At 41.3% G+C, this 19,280-nt stretch overlaps 1 protein-coding gene across 1 annotated transcript in view; it reads right to left on the bottom strand.

Annotated features, from left to right (window-relative positions):
- Positions 1-397: 397 nt before the first annotated feature.
- Positions 398-19,280, bottom strand: part of DBP (D-box binding PAR bZIP transcription factor) — a 46,066-nt gene continuing 27,183 nt past the window's right edge. The window contains exons 3-4 of the mRNA XM_066607707.1: positions 12,061-12,281; positions 398-9,222 (exon numbers count right to left, since the gene is read on the bottom strand). Coding sequence (XP_066463804.1) covers positions 9,007-9,222; positions 12,061-12,281 — 437 coding nt within the window. The 3' untranslated portion in view covers positions 398-9,006. The remainder of the gene's footprint in view (positions 9,223-12,060; positions 12,282-19,280) is intronic.

Raw genomic sequence — 19,280 nt, 5'->3', positions numbered from 1 at the left:
TTGCAAGCATCGGCGTTTTGGCTCCGCCCCCTTGTACGCATCATCGCGTAGCTCCGCCCCCGTCATGTGCCTATTCCAGCCAATCAGGAGGCTGGAACCGGCACACGTCATGGGGCGGAGCTACGCGATGATGCGTACAAGGGGGCGGAGCCAAAACGCCGATGCTTCCAAGACCAGCCGAAGGGAGAAGATGCATCTGCGCAAGCGCGTCTAAAAAAGCAAGAAGACACCGAAGTTAGACGGAACCATGGCAACGGGGACGCTAGCAACGGAGCAGGTAAGTGAATAACTTCTGTATGGCTCATATTTAATGCACAATGTACATTACAAAGTGCATTAATATGGCCATACAGAAGTGTATAACCCCACTTGCTGCCGCGAGACAACCCCTTTAACATTTGCCAGATTTGAAAAGTGACAAGAAAAGTAGGCGTGATCTCCAAATTTTAGACAAATTTATTAATAATAGCGGATAATAATGAAAATTTGGGTGCCAATCTACATCTGCTCATAGCAAGCATAGATTTTATTTTTTGACTTTTGCACCAAATTTTAAAAAGCTGTGTGCCTTTAAAAAATTGGTGGCATATTCCTCCAAGCAGGTGTAAGATATAGGTCTTCATTTATGTGGGCCACTGTATCAGTAATACAAGCTCAGGCTTTAGGCCTAATGTACCTCAGTACAGAATATATTACACCCCAATTTCAAAAAAAAGGGACGCTGTGAAAAATGTAAAGAAGTGTAAAGAAAAAAAGAATGCAATGATTTGGAAATCTCATATAACCATATTTTATTCACAAGAGAACATAGAGCGCATATCAGAAGGTGACAGTGAGACATTTTTCCACTCCATAAAAATAAAATTACCATTTAGAAATAGATGGCAGCAACACATCTCAAAAAAGTTGGGGCAAGGCCATGTCTAGCATTATGTAGCATCTCCTCTTCTTTTTACAACAGTCTGTAAATGTCTGGGAAGTGAGGAGGTTAATTGCTGGAGTTTTGGGAGAGGAATGTTGTCCCATTTTTGTCTGATGTAGGATTCCAGCTGCTCATCAGTCCTGGACTGTCTTTTATAAAACGCCAATTGTTGACAGGTCTGGACTGCAGGCGGCCGGTTCAGCACTGGAGAATTCACTTGGTGAATCTCTGACCATCTTTGCTTCTGAGAGACTCTGCCTCTCTAACGTGCTCTATTTATACACAGTCATGTGACTTAGTAGGAAATTAACCCTCCAGCTGATTTTTCATTAGTATCACTTACTTTTCCAGCTTTTTGTTAACCCTGTCCCAACTTTTTTGAGATGTGTTGCTGCCATCAATTTCTAAATGAGCTTATTTTTGACAAATGAAATGGAAAAATGTTTCACTTTCAACTTCTGATATGTGTTCTATTGTAAACAAAATATGCTTATTGGAGATTTACAAATAATTGCATTATTTTCATTCTTTACATTTATTTAAATTCAATTCCAACTCTTTTGGAATTGGGGTTATACACTTAAGGACCTTTTGTTATTTTTTCTCATTGCAGGTCTCCTTTAAATAATCTCAGTGCTAATTAATATTCCATCCTCAATATGAAGATATAGATAAAGGGGCAGGCTGACCACAGGCATGGAAAATTGGGTTTACTTAAAATCCAGATCACTGGTGCCCTTGTGTAGAGTCTAATGTGTTCTCAGTTTTTAATGGTTACAATGCAGAGATACCAAAAAGCATTAATAGATCATTATGAGGGGAAACTATGCCACCTATGAACTAACAGTTATGGTTTCAAGTACATCAATAGGCATATAGTTTGAAATTTCAGTGATATCACACAGTAATAATGTGATAATTCAAGGCTTTTTTTCTGTGGCCCTCAATTTCCCTGAGAACATTTTTGTACCCTACTGTCCACATATTGCAACAGGACACAGCTATCAAGCATGTTAGCATGTAGGCACCCTAAACCACAAGAACCACGAGGTCCATTGCCCTGTTATCATGTTTCTGTATTTTGATGTGTTCTGTAAAAGAATTACAAATATGAAGAATTTAAAATGATCATTTTTAAAAGTTTTTTAAAGTTTTGGATTTATAAAACACTGCGTCTCTTCGGTTTGGTTCAAGCATTCCCCATAATAACAGATAATAGCTTCAAATGTGATAAACACTTCATGTATGAAAACCTGTTCATCAGATGACAGCTCTCATTTCTAAATTGATTTGCTATAGGTAACTTCCGCACTTCGCCAGTTTTTTATTGTATTTTTAAATGATACCCAATGTTTTCCTCTTGTGTCCAACAAATCCAATCATTCAGTTGTATTAAAGAAAATATGTAATAAAAAGATCTACACTGTGTAGAAAAAAAAATTCCGTTGCTATATGGAGCCCATCAACAAGCAGGACTTCTATATCTTAATGCAGTGGGTGTTAAGACATTGAGACAATCAGACCAATAGTTTGTTCAAAACAGTACATTATTATTCACTGAAATACGTTAAGAAAAAACATCCATCAACAGCAGCTTACTGATTGTTTCCATCTAGCAACACTAGATTTTCTTCTACATAGTGCAACATGAAAAAATGGTGGAATCAAAAATAGATATATTTTAGATGCATTACACATATGCTAAATTTTACATTTCTTGACTATACTGGATAGCCAGTGTCAATGAAATAGTTAACAGAGGATAGTAAGATTAATGGCAAGGCATTCAGTCCTTTTTCATGTTCTACCCCAACCCAATTATTTGCCATTGTGATAAAGTATTCTACATACAGATTTGTAAATATGAACTGCATTTCTTTTGTATCAAGTGCCTTCTCTATTAAAAGGGGTTTCCCAAAGGAACACGCCACACAAGGGTCACATTGGTGGAAGTCCAGCAGCCAGGTCCACCTGGATGCAGAACTGGAACAGGTCCTGACACTGCCTTTAGTTGGAGTTAGTGAAACACATAGGTGCTCTTTATACTAATTATAGAGGTTGTCAGGCAGTTGCCTGATAATAAAGGTAGACTAGTCATCGGTATAAAGAGATTTAAAATATACATAATCTACTGATATTAGTTTTGCTTTGTATAGGAGAAAATAGAACTTACTTAAAGGGGTTGTCTAGTTGTAAGCTACTTATGGCCTATCCATAAGATAGGCCATCAATAGTAGATCGGCAGGGGTCTACCCTTGGGATCAGCTATTTTCCGGGCCATTGTGCTAATTCACCAAGATGATTTCTGCAGGAAGCAGACAGCTCCGTTCACATTGCAGTGGCCAGGCTTGGTATTACAGACAAAGCTCTCATTCACTTCAATGGGAGTTTGCTCTGCAACACCAAGGGCAGGGCAGTTGAAACACAGTGCAGCAATCATGAATGCACTGTCCCGGCAAACAGCTGATCAGCTAGCGTCTCAAGCAGCAGACCCCTACTGAAGTACTACTGATGGCCTATCCAGCACATGGGCCATCAGTAGTTTACAGCAACCCCTGTATGGTAACACAGTTAGTTAAGCTGTGTGCTATCAATGACACTGCACAAGGAATCAGCTACTGTGAGGGTGCTCATATCTCCACACTGGTCCCCTCATTTGTCTTCCCAGAACTTGCCTTGTAGCATGTATCACTACTGCATTCTCATATCGAAAGATTTCATGTTGAATGCAGTTTGTATAGGGTGAGAAGACATAAAGGTTACTGAAAACTATCATACAATCTGTACCATACAATAAGGCACCCAGGGTTGTGGATTGTTTGGTTATCATAAGTATCAAAAGTAAGGGACTACAGTAAATGTGCAATAAATCTATCCTTTGCTATTACAGTAATTCCAGTTGTCACAAGGGGTAGTCAGCTGTAAAATGGCAATTAACATACAACAGTTAAATTCTTATTGTATAGTACTTCTTAATTGCAATAATTTTCGTATTTGTCACCAAGTCATTCTCTGTGACAACTGTTAAGAGTGCATAAGGTGCGTCCAAATTTACCACGTACAATATTTCAAAAAGTGCCTCTTGCAAAAAAGAAAACAAATTTAGTCAAATCATTTTTTTTTTTTTTGGACTTGTCAGTTAAAGACAAGTCTGCGAGACTTCTGTAAATATAGAAAGTATCTATAAAATACAAATATCGTAGAAAAGAAATCATGCTCTATTTATATCTGAAAAGTGGAAACACCGATATAATCATTATTTCGTATCCAATATAAACTAGTGCAAATCACAGGTAAAAGCACACAATCTGCAGACACACAACAAGCTCTCACATAAAGGAATTCTTCGTGGAGAAGCGTGATCTAGGCCAGACTCAGATGTCGAAAATTCTTAAATCTCATGATACATTTGCAAGGAGTGCCAGGAATAGGCCACAAGATTACCATAAAATGCGAGTGGGGCTAGAATGTTCAGTGTGAAATCTATCAGATCCATTTAAAAATATGACTCAAGGGCCAAGAATACCAGTCTTCCATCAACGAGCCCTTCAGATGAATGCCTAGACATGCTATACCACCTTATCAAGTTCCAAACACGGGCTCATTATGATCTATGTATAAACTGAAGGAATATCGCATGGATAAAAATTGTCGCTAATCGTGAAATTCTTGTCCAAAAATTCTAATATCAAAAATGCCCGTTGAAACACCCTCTTAGGTCCGGTAAAATGTCATCTTAAAGGGGTTGTCCAAGTTTAGTTTTTTTTAACTGATCAACCATCTGCCAAGATAAATGTTGTCATTGACTTATAGTTCCCATAATGCACCTGTTTTTCTAATTGGCAGCCCGTCACATGACTTGTAGGGTCGCGGCTTCATCCTAGCTCAATGAACAGATCACATGGGCTCAGAACTGATAGTCAATGCTCTATATACAGAATGTTACTGGTGACTTTTCATTTGCGGGCATGTAGCTTGCAGTCAATTGGTTGCAGGGTCATATAGGTATCCAGGCACGTGACCGCTGCAGTCCTGTAAACAAAGACAAGCGCACAGGACCTTAGAAGCGGCACTGGAGCATGTGCAATTACAAGATCATTATTTTAGTGCATTTTTCAACCTTAGGTTTTACAACTTGGACAGCCCCTTTAAACCTGGCACACAGTCCCAGTTATCCACTGTGTTTACAATATGATAGTTGTGAAGGTAGCAGTCTGGTTCATCCCACACGTTTACAAATGTCTGTCCTCTGTATTCTGTCCTCAAATCTATGCCTACCTAGAGAAACCACCCTTGGTTGTCAATCTTAATTAAACTATATGGATGCACAGTTGTGTAATAGCCTGATGATTGGAAATTAATTCAGGGAGTAACATCATACCACATGCATGTAATAACCCATTAATAACTTTTTGAATGATTATTATGGTTGTCAGAAGCTGTAAAATGCTGCACCTTCATGCAAGATTAGCAAATCCAACAACTGACAAATGCTGAGTTCAGTCCCCGTGGCAGCACCGTATTTTGGGAAGCAAAAAGGAATGTCTTTTTTTCACATTTATCACATGCTAATTTGAAGTCTGTTAGATGCTTCTTAGGAACTTGTAATGTGTTGCTAAGGAGAAAATGACAATTTTTGGGATGAACCGCAGTGGAAGGAATGCTTTCTGAATTTTCTCAATGTGCAAGAATACCTTTGTGGTATTTCTCTGGTTTAGTAGCTATAACTATGGATGCCATTACATGTCTTATAAAGTGCAAAAGATGTAAAATGTTTAAGGCAGTATATGCATAAGAGATGATAGGAAGCCGTATCCAGGGCTGTCAGACGGCAGAATGGCTGGGTGCACACCTGCATACAACACACATACTGCTGTTTGTGTAGTAAGGAGGATTTACTACTATGCACCTAGTAGTCCGACTTCTATTGCTTTAGAGTTTGTGTTAGGTAGATTTCTTACTGGTTATGCCTACATGTGTAAAAAATAGAGGCTTATTTCCTATCCCATGGCTCTTGACAATGAAAATCATCTGATTTACTGTACTTGTAGGAGAGAAAGACCCTCTGGCTAGTTCTGTCCACACAGGTTTGCTAATTTCCCAGCGACTGCGAAGAGAAGGCATCCTCTCATTGTGGAAGGGAATAGGGCCGGCCCAAGTAGGCCCCCTCCACAGCTTCTGCAGAAGCCAAGAGGATAAAGCTATGGTAGTTTATGCCCTTGGCTAGGTGAGTCATTCACTTCATTTTACCTAAAAGACCCAGTAATATATGTTAACCCTTTCCAATCCACTGTCTGATGTCTTCCTACATTCTAAATGAAGCTTGTACAGCTCCAATGTCAGAAGACGTCCGACAGGGTATTCTTACCATCTATTGCCAGCCACTCCACTGGCTTTAGCCAGCAGATGGCACTGTTGTATAACAGCAAAAAGAAAAGCCTTTTAGGAAACCGTGAATCCAAAATTGGATTAGAAAGGGTTAAGATTTACATGAGAAACAATGAACATGCAACATTTGCCCAGTGCATTGATACATACTGCTAAACAGGTTCAATGCGCACAATATACCGCCAGACCTCATATGTATTTTCAGTCATCAGTTAGAACCGGATAAACCTTTCTATGCACACTGCATTAGTAGCAATAGGTCTTGCCAACAAGATAATGCACTCAGGTTGTGCCTTTGGAGTCAATCTTTAGATAGTGTCCAATGCAAAGCAGTTAGGCCGTATTTACACGCCCGATTTTTTTGTGTTTTATGCGTTGCACAAAAATAGAACCCGTTACTTTAAATGGGTCTATTTGCATGCACGTTTTTTCTCTCGGAGCGATGCTGTCAGATGTAACACTTTAGCATGTCCCATTATTTCCTATGGGCATCGCGCTAGTAGGTACAAGCGATTTTCATGCAAGTGCAAATATTTAAATTTTACCATTGAAACAACATACGATTTTCATATGCATGAATATCGCATGTAACACGATGTGATGTGTTTTTCTCACAAAATGCATCGCACTCACAGGCAAAAATCACAGGTTCAAGAGTGCGATATTGGCCCACATTTCTCATACCGACATCACACCCGCCCGTGTAGATACGGCCGTAGGCTGCCGTCACAGTTACTTTTTGATCAGATTTGTGAAGCAATTTTTCTGTTTGTTAAAGAACAACAAAAATTTAAAGCAAAAACAGTGCCAAAACCAGAATACTAGGATAAGGCCGGAATGTGATGTGACACCTAAATATCTGCTTTCATCTTATGGTAAATCCACTGATTGCTCTTAAAGTGACAAAGAAAGGTTTTCCAGGTCTGAGTCTCTGATTTTTTTCGTAATTGCTGGACCACACTAGTCTTTTCATGATAGTGTAGTGAAGTTCAGAGATGACTGCATGGGCCTAACATTTTTGGAGTGAATAACTCACCCTAAAGGGGTTATCTGGAAGGAAAAATAAAGCACCTATTTTGCCCTTTGCCTGATATTACACTTCAGCACCATTCTAGTGAAGAGTTTCTTTCAAATTCCAGACAACCGCTTTAAAAGGTAGACAGCTCCATATATCGCGCAGTGGCCTCAGCTGGTACTGCATGCCAAGTCCTTTTTAAGTGAATGGGACTCATCTTGCAGTACCAACCCAGACCAGTACGCAATCAATGGAGCGGTCTGCTTAATACAGCAAAACAGATAGATATGGAACAACCTTTTAGGGGCTTGGCTTTTAGAGCAGCTGCAGAAGAAACTTTTCTCAAGCAGTCATAAGTTTTCCCACCTGCTGTTCAGTACACGTCTACTTGTAATTACCTTATTCAGATTTGGGGATAGTTGGGTAAAACTAATTAAAGACTACTTAGTAGTAACAACAGAAATTTAGTAATTACGGATTTATGGTTCAAATAGGGCAAGAAAACCACTTAGTGACAACATTTCCCCCTAACCATTTTGACCAATAATACCAGAAATGGAGCGCAAAGGATCCGCTCTTGTTCACATCATGTTTTGTTCCTACATTTGGCTTATACATTCGTACATGCTAAAAACTTAAAGAAATGTGTGCCATTGTGGATCCCCTTTACATTTTTTGCTACAATAGCAGAGTAGACTATTTGAATAACTTTTTCATATTCAAATGTATAGGCTTGGTGTGGAGCAAAAACATGACGTGAACAGCACCTAAGTACTGAGCCGAATTCAAAAAATACCCGGGAAGATAAAACCCGGGAAAAAAAGGCAAATATATTCTCGGAATTTTGCTTAGCAAGTGAATAAGCAGGATGGCCATCCCCACCACTATCATTGTCATGCATACATTTTAGTTCTCATTGTAGGCCTAGAATTGACTAGCAACAAAATAATGACTAGTGCTCAGTTGTCATTTGTCACAGTAGTGGTCAGTGTCTGGCTTATCGAGGTGGAGCATGCAGAATGCAATCGCTAAGATGCTGAAGGATTGTCCATCCTTGTTTTAGTAAGATACTATAATATGAAATCCCTGCAGACCTAACTCAATATATTTACGAGATTTGTTCACCCCTTTCCTGCTTGCTTAATTGTAATACCATATCATTTAGCATATTCGGTTCACATATTTACATATTTTACAATTCTTTATCATCCATGTTATATCCAATCGATCCTTTTCTGACAGAACAATGATAAAAAGATGCAACGCTACTGGACAGCTGTGTGCGAGGATTGTCAGATACAGGGAAATTGGCCTTTACGTGGTGGCTGGTGTATTGAATGGTGCCTGTGTTCAGAATCAGCTTTGGCTTCCTTTTCCTTGCGTCTATTTGCTATCGCTGGTGATACCCCATAGTGTTTATTAGTCACTATAGCACCTTTGTCCTGCAGAAAAGGAGGTCAGGATGGAATGCTGACAATTGGAGGAAGTAAGCAAGGCAATAGAAGCGTTGTACAGCGGCCTGCTTCCCATGTGTCCCTCATGCCCTCTACATCTTGTGATATTTCTGAGTGAGTAAGGGCCATTCTTCAGGAAAGAAAAAAAAGGATTGTGGGAGAAGATTCTTGTGAAGTTGTGTTAGTTCGTGCAACCAGGTGGGACAACTACACATTTTCTCAGTTCTTTACAAGGTTCCATGCTGAGACTCATATTTTGACAGAATGTTTCGGTAGCGAGAGAGTTCTTGGCGAATTTTGGCTACCTCTTGGCGCAGAACTGAATTCTCCTTCTCCAAAAAGGCAGCCCGGACTGTGATCTGGTTTTCCTTCAGTCGACGAGCATCTCGTGAACGTTTGGCAGCTTCGTTGTTTTTGTACCGCCGGTTCCAGTATTTCTCATCCTAAAAGGAAAGAATACAACATGAGTTGCTAACAATTACAGAAGTATATAGTAATTATATACATATATTGTTTGAATCTCCAAATACTAATTACGAGCATTATACTATACTTTGTACTGTACTCAATTCGCTAGGTTCCAGAGCCCACGTTCCGGTGAGGCTCCTGCCTCCTCGTTTAGTTACTAAGTAACCGGATGCTTCCTCCTCTGGTTCCAACTCCTGATCTACACTGCAGCCATACTGTTTTGGGTCGTGGCTCTGCCGCTCTTGGCTTATCTTGGCATTGAGTTGCTAAGGCAACTGGCATTAGACAATAACAGTAGGCCTTATGGTCTATTTAAGGGGAGGTCATCCTGCCATACATTGCATGGCATTTGAGGTTTATTCTCATCCTGGCTCTCATGTCCTGTACAACTGTTCTTTATTTGACTCTTGGTGGTTCCTGATCCTAACTTTTGTCCTTGTTTCTAAATAATGCCTCTACTTTGCCCCTTGGACAGCTTGTCTCCTACTTGTAGATCTACTCTTGGGTCTGACCCTTGGCTATATTTCTTACTATACTTCGGTCTCATCCTCTGGCCTGTCCTATCCTGAAATCCTCTCTTGGTGATGACTTCTTTCATGATTTCTCTTTTGTATCAGTCTCTGGCATGTTGCTTCTTAATGTCTCTTTTAGTAAGGACCTTTAGCTCCATTCTTGACAATGCTACTACTGCCTCTGCACTACTAAATACAAGTCATGACTATTCTGGGACTGTGACCTGGGGCAGCAAAGTTCATACCTTCATGTTGGTGTTAAAGGTGAAGACCAGGGGATCCCTTTAGGCCCTTTTACATGCAAAGATAATCTTTCAAACGACTGAACGATTGAAAGATTTGACGATCTATTTGCAAAAAGTGTTAATGGCCATTAACACTTTATCATCTTTACTTGCATGTAAAAGGACCTCTAGGAGTCGTTTGCAGACCCCAGCATGGGATTAAACACACACCCAGCTGCCAGCACATTTCATTGTTCTCCTCCTGGCTAGTGTAAACACATGTGAGAGAACAGCATGCGTTCTATTGAAGGATAAATGTGTTTGCTTTATCTCGCAGTAGCTGAACAATGGATTTTTTTGAACGTATTTTGAGCGATAATTGTTGCATGTAAATGGGCCTTCAGACTCCACATCCCAGTCTAACCAGCCCAAACAGATTATGAGATACAGAGTGCACATTCTGGTACATGATCATAACACTGTTACTGATTTTCAGTGTGGAATACACTGAAAACCTGCAATAGATCTGTTTATGGCCCTACAGCTGGTAGAAGATAACTGGAAATTATTGAATGATAGTCATCTATAATAAATAGCATGTTTAAATAATTTTTTCTTAAGTTCTGATTATACGGCTTTATAGGGGTTTTGTTTCTGAAACCTCACAGTTTGGTTTTTGGGCAGGCTCCAGATATAAACTGAATGTTAATGTGCATGATAGGCAACACAGAGTGCTCCATTGGCTAGCAAGGCAACTAAAACTGGAACACTTAGCAGCGATCCATCTCCTGGACTTTACTGCCCCTATTACAGGGTTAAAAATTACAAGTTTGCATGAAAATAATTTTAGATATTATTGCATATTATATTTATTGTATATTCTACTGATTTTAAATATAAGGCATGTTATTGAAAAGGGTTGTTCAGAATTTTAAGAAAGTTTTAAGAATAGGAAATTGTGTATATATATAAAAAAAGCACTACTTACTTATATTTCCTACTAACTTCGGTAGTTCCGCCTGTTCTTTAGCAATGACTTTACTTACATCATTCACATGACCATTGCAGTCAACCAGTGGCCTTAGCGATAAAGCTTGATGCCAGTGATTATCTGCAGCAGTCATGGGAATAATGTGTGTGACATCACCGCTGCGGGAATCTAGCAGGAATCAATGGATAGATGTAGTGACTAATGTTTTTGTTTTTCTTGCTCTTCTGCAACTTTTTAAAAAATCCTGGACAACCCATTTAAGTTAATATTTTATTTGACTTGTGCTGCCTTATATATTGTAGAATTAAATTCAGGTTTGCCAACAGCAGGAAACCTTTATGAAATTCAAATATCCAATCAATTGTAATATAAGGGTACTGAATAACAATGATAAGAGAAAAGGGATGGAAGGATTTTGTATGTGCAATTTATTTACCGATACTAGGCAATGCATTGATTTAGGGAGCAGTATCTTGGGGTCTTCAAGGATAAAACAAAATTGGACATTGAGGCCTAAAAAGGCCAAGTCATTAAGGGGATAATTTTGAATTGTATAATGGTGTTTTGAGGAAACGCAAAGACCCTCAATGGTGACTAGTAGTTCCACATGTCACCATGCAATATTATCCTGTTCTCATTAAAGGGGTTGCCCCACCAAAGCAAGATATCCACTATCCACAGGATAGGAGATAACTTGCTGATCAGTGCAGGGCTTGACTGCTGGAACTCCTGCCAATGCCAAGAACGCACCCCCGATCTCATCCCAAAGTGTGGGCACTGGAGGATGCGAATGCGCACCTCCACCCCGTTCAGTTCAGTGGGACCGCTGGAGATAGAAGAGTGCTTGAATTGTGCTATCTCTAATGGTTCCATTGAAGTGAATGGAGGTGCACATATGCGTCTTCTACTGCCTACACTTCAGGATACACATTGACTGCATTCTCTGCATCAGAGGGGGTCCCAGTGCTCAGATAGGAGATAACATGTTTTGGTGGAAATACCCTTTTAGGACATCCAAACACTAACTAGCTCTATAGAAAGCATATTTTATAATATTGGGGAAAAAAATTTGTGGCCAATTTTTACCTTCTGTTCATCTGGCACCTGGATTTTTCTTGCTTTTTTCATAATCGGCTGAGGTTTCAGTTCCTCTTCAGAAAATCTATGTTTCCTAGGATCAAATGTCTCATGTCCTGGCACACTGGACAAGGCAAGATCAGCAGGATCTGGGTCAAAGTTCATCATTACTTCCACTGACTCTGGGTCAACTGGACTTGGACTTTCTCTGGATGAAGGAGTAGCCTGACCTATTGAGCGAAACAGTACAAGTTAGTAAGACAGTATTTTATCAATAAATGACAGGAAGCAAGGAAGATAGGACATACAACAGATATTATTGTTGGACCCCCTTTAACACCATAGACCACCTTCCTAACACTGGAGTAGACAGATATGCCCATTTGGTCCATGTATGTTTTATTCTGAAATATTGCTGCATTTCAGAATAAAAAACATACTTAGGAGCTTGACTTGGAGCTCAGCTGGAACGGAACTCCGAGTCAAAGAGATGGGCCATGTCAGCCTCTTCCTGCCTATGTCATCAAAAGTGACAGCTTCTCTCCTTGCTTGTGTATAGAGAGATAGCAGTCAGTCTTGATGACATCTTCGCCATCTTTGACTCAGAACTCCATTCCAGCTAAACTCTGAATCAAAGTAGCATTTCAGAATGAAACATACATGGGCTGAATGGGCATATCCATCCCGGGTTCGTGCGACCCGTGGTTGTGGTTTGGGCCGCATAACCTGTTGACACTTTCACTTTAATAAGTAAATCGATAATTTAAAGATAGTCCTCAATCTGTTGCAACTGATCTTGTCGAATCTAGGTGTTTTGGGGAAGCATTACTGTGTGATTATTGGGGGAGAAGGAAGAAAGGCACTGCCATGTCTAACAACTGTAAACTGTTGGTGGGGTACACACTCAACAATTCCGATGTCTCCAACACATATCTTTCCATCACACCTAAAGCTGACCATATACTTGACACAGCTGTGGGCCCAATGCACAATCCACTTTACAGCTATTGCTCCCACCTCCGCCATAAACATGCTCGATCGGCTCTCAATGCTGAGAAGGTAACAAGGCGTCTGTTGTCGAAACCAAGGCTCAGACATGTTAAAATCCAACATGCCCAATCCTGTTTCAATTCAACATCTGCTCTTCTGGGATAGTTGAGACACCCCATACACATATGAACCTCCACACATTTCACTCTTATCCCAAGTATATCGACAGTTTAATCCTGCTTAACACCTGCCTAGTTTTGCCAATTTAATAAATAAACCCCTAAAAAGGAAGAAAACTAGAATAGATATTCAATGACAAAAACTATAAACATGACAACCTAAAAATGCTAAAACCCCAATGGATAAATTGTACATCTGTAATTTCAAGGAACAGCTTTATTTTTTAATTCGCATTGTAGTTTATCCGTAGAAATGGCCATACAAATGGTTAAAACACGTAAGCATTTGCTTGTGTATATTAGCAAGAACACTACAAGTGAACTGTGAAAAGGGAGTATTTGTTAAGGTGGAACAAATCCTATGGATAGCAGGCATACATCTGTGCCATGCAGAGGAGCTAGGCTGAGAACGTTCTATGCTTGAGCTCTACTGCAGCTATGCTAGTAATTCAAGTGTGCATAATTCAGATAAAGCCCGTAAAATGGAAGACATGTCTATTTTTATTCGCATCGTCTTCTGCTTGAAGCAGATACTCCCACGCCAACAATACTAAGGAGCTGATGAGCTGGAGTAGTACAGTACTGCTGCACTTTAGCAATCACACAGCTTAACTCAATGGCTTCCAGAGGCTTTCTCTGCATGAAAGGACCTATATATTTAACCCTCGTAGGAAGCCTCTATAGTTATACGCTATTCGTATTAAGTCCACATCCTGCTCTATATTTATGTGTAACAGAAATGGGAACAGATCCCAAGAGAGGGAAAAGGGAAAAGCTATCCAAATTTCAAATGGTTTCCTTCTACTGGGATGGATACATAATATGAATGTAGATGCCAATATAACCCAACACAACCCCTGTTATCTTTCCCGGTGCGGCTGTATGAAATGCATTCTGTCCGAGGTATTAGCAAAGTGCAACCTAGTATTAGCAGTAGCGTAGTCTATATGGATGTCACCTTGATTCAAATAGGTTTCCTTGGGCCTTCTTAAAGTGTACCTGTTATAAAGGTGCATTCAGATGTCCCGGTTGAGGGGCAGTAAAAAAAAAAACCTGAAACACATTGTACTTGCATGAAAATCACATTTACATGCAAATGTGATACAATTTTTTTGGCTCATGTAGGACATGCTGTGATTTTTTTCTTCCACTATTAAGGCTGATTTAGCCGCAACGATTCTCGCTCAAAGCCGTCTTTTGAGCGATAATTGTTGTGTCTAACTGCACTGACATTGTGTAGTTTTTGTTAACCAGTCGCTGATCGTTGTCTTTCAGCATGCTGAAAGAGAACAATGAGCCTTATCAGGAGTTCACAGCAGGATACAGCTGATACTATTGTTTCAGCTGTATCCTGTTCAGTGAACACAGACGGACTATGAAGAACACAGCGGTCCAGCTGTGTTCTTCATACCCCGCTCGGAATGCTCAGCTGTATACCAGCTGAGCGCTCCGTGAACAGCAGGGGTATGAAGAACATAACGGTCCAGCTCGGAGTGCTCAGACAGTCCCTAAATAAGGACTCCAGACCAAAACTATCCCTAAAAACTATACAGGCCCCACACTACACTCCCTCTAAATCGCAGATCCCAGATCACACATCCCTTTAAGATAGACCCCACACAGAAACCTAGACCAGACTACCCTTAAATACAGACCCCAAAAGTACCCACCGTTTATCTCTAGTTGACATTGTGCAGCTACCCGTTAATTGTGCACCTGTCTCAAAAAGGAGTCCTTTAAAACGGCTTCTCCAGCACTTGAGAAAAACTGTGAAAGTAATGTACTTTTCATTCCAATTTATATATAGAGTATTCATAAAAAATGTTGCAATCTGCACATTTATGACTGATGGTTGGGAACCTTTTCGGAATGTTGGAAACTATGATATTGTAGCAATTAGTATTTATAAAATCTGTCACAGGAAAATAATGTCTCGTTATATGAAGCCCAGTTCTTCTATAACGCTAGAACCTTAGTTCCTGCTCCCTGGAGATGATTTGAATAAACAGTTTTTGGAACATTTAGTAGAACATTTAGTATCGACTAATCAAAAGTCCACTCATGGCAGTATAAAATGCAAAAACCACTATGACTTCATAATACAGGTGCCACTATTCTTGGCTGTCCATGGTTTTGCACTGGCTGAAGTCTCGAGAGAAGTCTTGTACATAAGACTGTGTTTTGTGCTTGTAGCCAAACTGCTGATTGAATCTTTGACCCAACACTTTGCCTCACTGACTTAGGGTTGGCTTGCTCATAACCTGTCTCATTTCTGACTCTCTACCTGATGGTCATTCTGCTTCTGCACTTACAACACACCAGTCCATGAGTGCAAGTGAGGAGCTCCAGCTGCTGACACACAGCCATTGTCTGGTATTACTATGGTCTGACAGCTAGAAGAGTGCTGATCCAGAGTGCCAGCCGCTGCTGTTCTACCATACTCTGCTTAGTGGTCACCATGCTCCTGCCATACCATGCCCCTTGGTTGTGATCGTATAACTACAACATGACGGCCTATGAGTCTCATTCAGAGTACCATATGTTGCCCCAGCTATGGCATTGGCCATCCTCTTGACCCCTAGCTTCTCTATCTTGGACCAAGTCCATGATAATTTGTAGATCCCATCAAGGAAAGACATAACCCCGTGCCACTATCTGCCAACAATTTTTAGACCTTATAGCGATCTTAGGGACCAGTTATTACATTATATCCTAAGTATTTTGATGATGCCAATTGTGTATTACTGAATTACATCGCAGTTGTTGCACTAGCGACCCTGTATTAGCTGGCGATATATGCAATGGCCTCCCATCAGCTTTTCTTTAAGGAGCCCTTTTGCTTTTCAGTGTTAGTGTTAGTCAGAAAAATGACTATGCTTGTGAGCAGACCTGTCTCCACTGAAGTATATGAAGACGGCGGTAAGTGGGAATTGGTGGGCTCCTTTTTACTCATAAAGTGCGGATCCCAATGGTGGCATTTATGACATATCCTAAATAGGGCAATACCATATGTGATGGCCAAAACGTGGTTGTGGACCGATTCTGTCCCGGGGGCCCTCTCTGTATCCTGCTGTCTGGCTCTTGCTTTGAACTAGAGGTGCTCTCATTTCTTGAGGTCACGCCATGGACAGCAGCTGACTGGTGACTGGTGATGGGGGGCCCCAGTAGTGACATAAGGAAAATGGGCTCAGGGTGGGAAGATACTTACTGACCTCTCAATTTGCTTGGATGTGATCTCAGTCAGTTGAGGGGTCTTTAACTGGTCAGTTTATTATTGTGGATGTACAGGCTGGTTGATACGCTGTAGAGCTACTTATCAATATGTAGTACAGCGAATGTACTGTGTGGGAGTCAGGAGCTTGGGGCCAGTCCTGGGTGAGGGTTCACCAGGGGATTCACACGTTCCCCTGTGGACCACTCTGAGTCTGTCACAACCATCATAAAAGGGAACACTTGAAATGCTAAAAAGCCACTCGAAAGCTGCTGATTCTTCTTGAGATTGAATTGCTAAGAAGTCTTTAAAATTACAAAACTTTAGAAGTCAATGAACAACTTTTTAACCCAACTAATTGCTGTACATATACGTCACCTGGACGAGGGCTTTTATATCAGAGGCAGCTGGGGGTACTGAGTAAAAGATACAGGTGGGTTACAAACACTTCAGTCTTCACTTATCCACACTGCATATGGCTCAATGGACAAGGAGATCATGTGATCACCAGTAGACCAAGATCCCCCCCGCCGATGACTAGCGGCACCACAGAGGACAGTTTTTCCTTGGTGGGTTTGATGGATACACTATGTACAGTGAAAGACTGCAACATAACAAACAAATGTAAAGCGTAGATGTCCACGAGAAATCTTTTCTGAGCTCCTTATGTTAAAAAAGGTATGTAAAAATAAGTAAAAATGCTTAAATAAATACAAATTTGGGTTTCCATTCTAATACTTTATTTTAGTGTAAATTAGCAAATTTAAAGAACTATTAAAAAAATGGTTTTTTTCCTTTTTGTACAAATTACCCGTAAAAAAGCAAAAAAAAAAAAGAGAAAAGAATTTCTATAAAAAGTAGTATTAAAACAAATTGCAACTTGCATTGGATAGCATATGGAAATACATTCATGTGCCGATACCCACAAGCATGGGACAGGCTGCAGCTCTTTACACGGAACATCAGCCTGTGTGTCTAGTCTAACTGACTATATTGGGTCCGTGTGCTGGCCGTGAAATGCACGGACCAAAATACAGCCTTGTGAATGGGCCCTAACTTATGTGCAATGTACCAGAAGCCGTGTCTGAATGAGCGTGAACACGCACTAAACTTCCCAAGTAGTGCAGTAGTTTTAGGATCAGCGGTACCAAAAGCCCAGAGATCAGGTCCCTTTGTGTCACCCTGACGCACATGACTAACAATAGAGCCTGTGTGCTTGTCCTCCTGTAAGTCTGTGTGTGCAGCACGGGTTCGCAGCGGCAGCTTATGTCCTGCACGTTACATTCCAACTTCTTTAGTGATTAGCAAGCCTGCAGCGTGCGGATGAACAGCTGGAGAGCTGTCATATTACTGGGAGACATGGAAGTGCACGTGTGGGGGAGGAAACCATGGCACTACTCTGCACGGGCTCCGACACACAGCGAGGATGAGCTGCTCCTCAGCTTACTGTACAGTATGCCGCCTCCAATAAAGCCGCACACACCCATACACTAAGGACATTCCCTTCTTGGATAGAGACCCGGGACCGTGCTGTACTTGGCTCCCAGCACACTGGGTGTGTGCGACAACATGACACAGCACAAGCCATTGTTTTATATCAAACATAGTAAAGCACTGTCCGAGAGCCGGATCATCAGGACTCAAAAAGCCCCCTGGCATCCCATCCGCAGTCCACCATGCCCGCCGATATATACTATTCAACGGGGAAATCGGCATGGAATTCCTCATCTGATGCGTGTGAACATGCTGGCCGAAGAATATTCCTCCCCCATATCCCCATCCATTTGCACACTTGGCTGAGTGAGCATGTGATCTCACGAGAGAGGGCGTAGATCTCCCCATCCATTTGCATGCTTGGCTGAGTGAGCATGTGATCTCAATAGAGAGGGCGTAGATCTTTCATTTATTTGCATGCCTGGCTGAGTGAGCATGTGCTCTCACTAGAGAGGTGGGTGATCTCTGTATCCACCTACACAATCGGCTGAGCAGGCATGAGATATCACTAGAGAGGGGGTTGATCTCCCCATTGATTTGCTTGCTTGGCTGAAAGAGCATGTGCTCTCACTAGAGAGGTGGGTGATCTGCAAATCCCCCGACACGCTTGGCTGAGTGAGCATGTGTTCTCACTAGAGAGGGGGGTGATCTCCCTAGCCACCTACACACTTGGTTAAGCAAGCATGTGATCTCACTAGAGAGGGGGTAGATCTCTCCATCCACCTCCACGCTTGGCTGAGCGAGCATGTGATCTCACTAGAGAGGGGGGAGATCTCCCTATCCATCTGCAAGCTTGGCTGAGTGAGCAAGTGATCTCACGAGAGAGGGCGTAGATCTCCCATTCCCTATCCATTTGCATAATTGGCTGAGTGAGCATGTGATCTCACTAGAGGGGCGGTAGAACTCTCCATCCATTTGCACACTTGGCTGAGTGAGCATGTGATCTCACTAGAGAGGGCGTAGATCTTCTCATCCATTTGCATGCTTGGCTGAGTGAGCATGTGCTCTCACTAGAGAGGTGGGTGATATCCATATCCACCTACACACTTAGGCTGAGTGAGCATGTGCTCTCACTAGAGAGGGTGGTGATCTCTCTATCCACCTACATACTTGGCTGAGAAAGCATGTGATCTTACTAGAGAAAGGAGGTAGATCTCCCATGCATTTGCATGCTTGACTGAGTGAACATGTGATCTCACTAGAGAAAGGAGGTAGATCTCCCCATCCATCTGCATGCTTAGCTAAGTGAGGGTGTGATCTCACTAGAGAGAGGGTTGACCTCCCTATCGATTTGCATGCTTGGCTGAGTGTTCATGTGCTCTCAGTAAAGAGGGGGGTGATCTCCCTATTCACCT

This window comes from Eleutherodactylus coqui, chromosome 6 (assembly GCF_035609145.1).
Source record: "Eleutherodactylus coqui strain aEleCoq1 chromosome 6, aEleCoq1.hap1, whole genome shotgun sequence".
NCBI classification, from domain to species: domain Eukaryota; kingdom Metazoa; phylum Chordata; class Amphibia; order Anura; family Eleutherodactylidae; genus Eleutherodactylus; species Eleutherodactylus coqui.
This window is presented reverse-complemented; position numbering and strand designations above follow the sequence as displayed.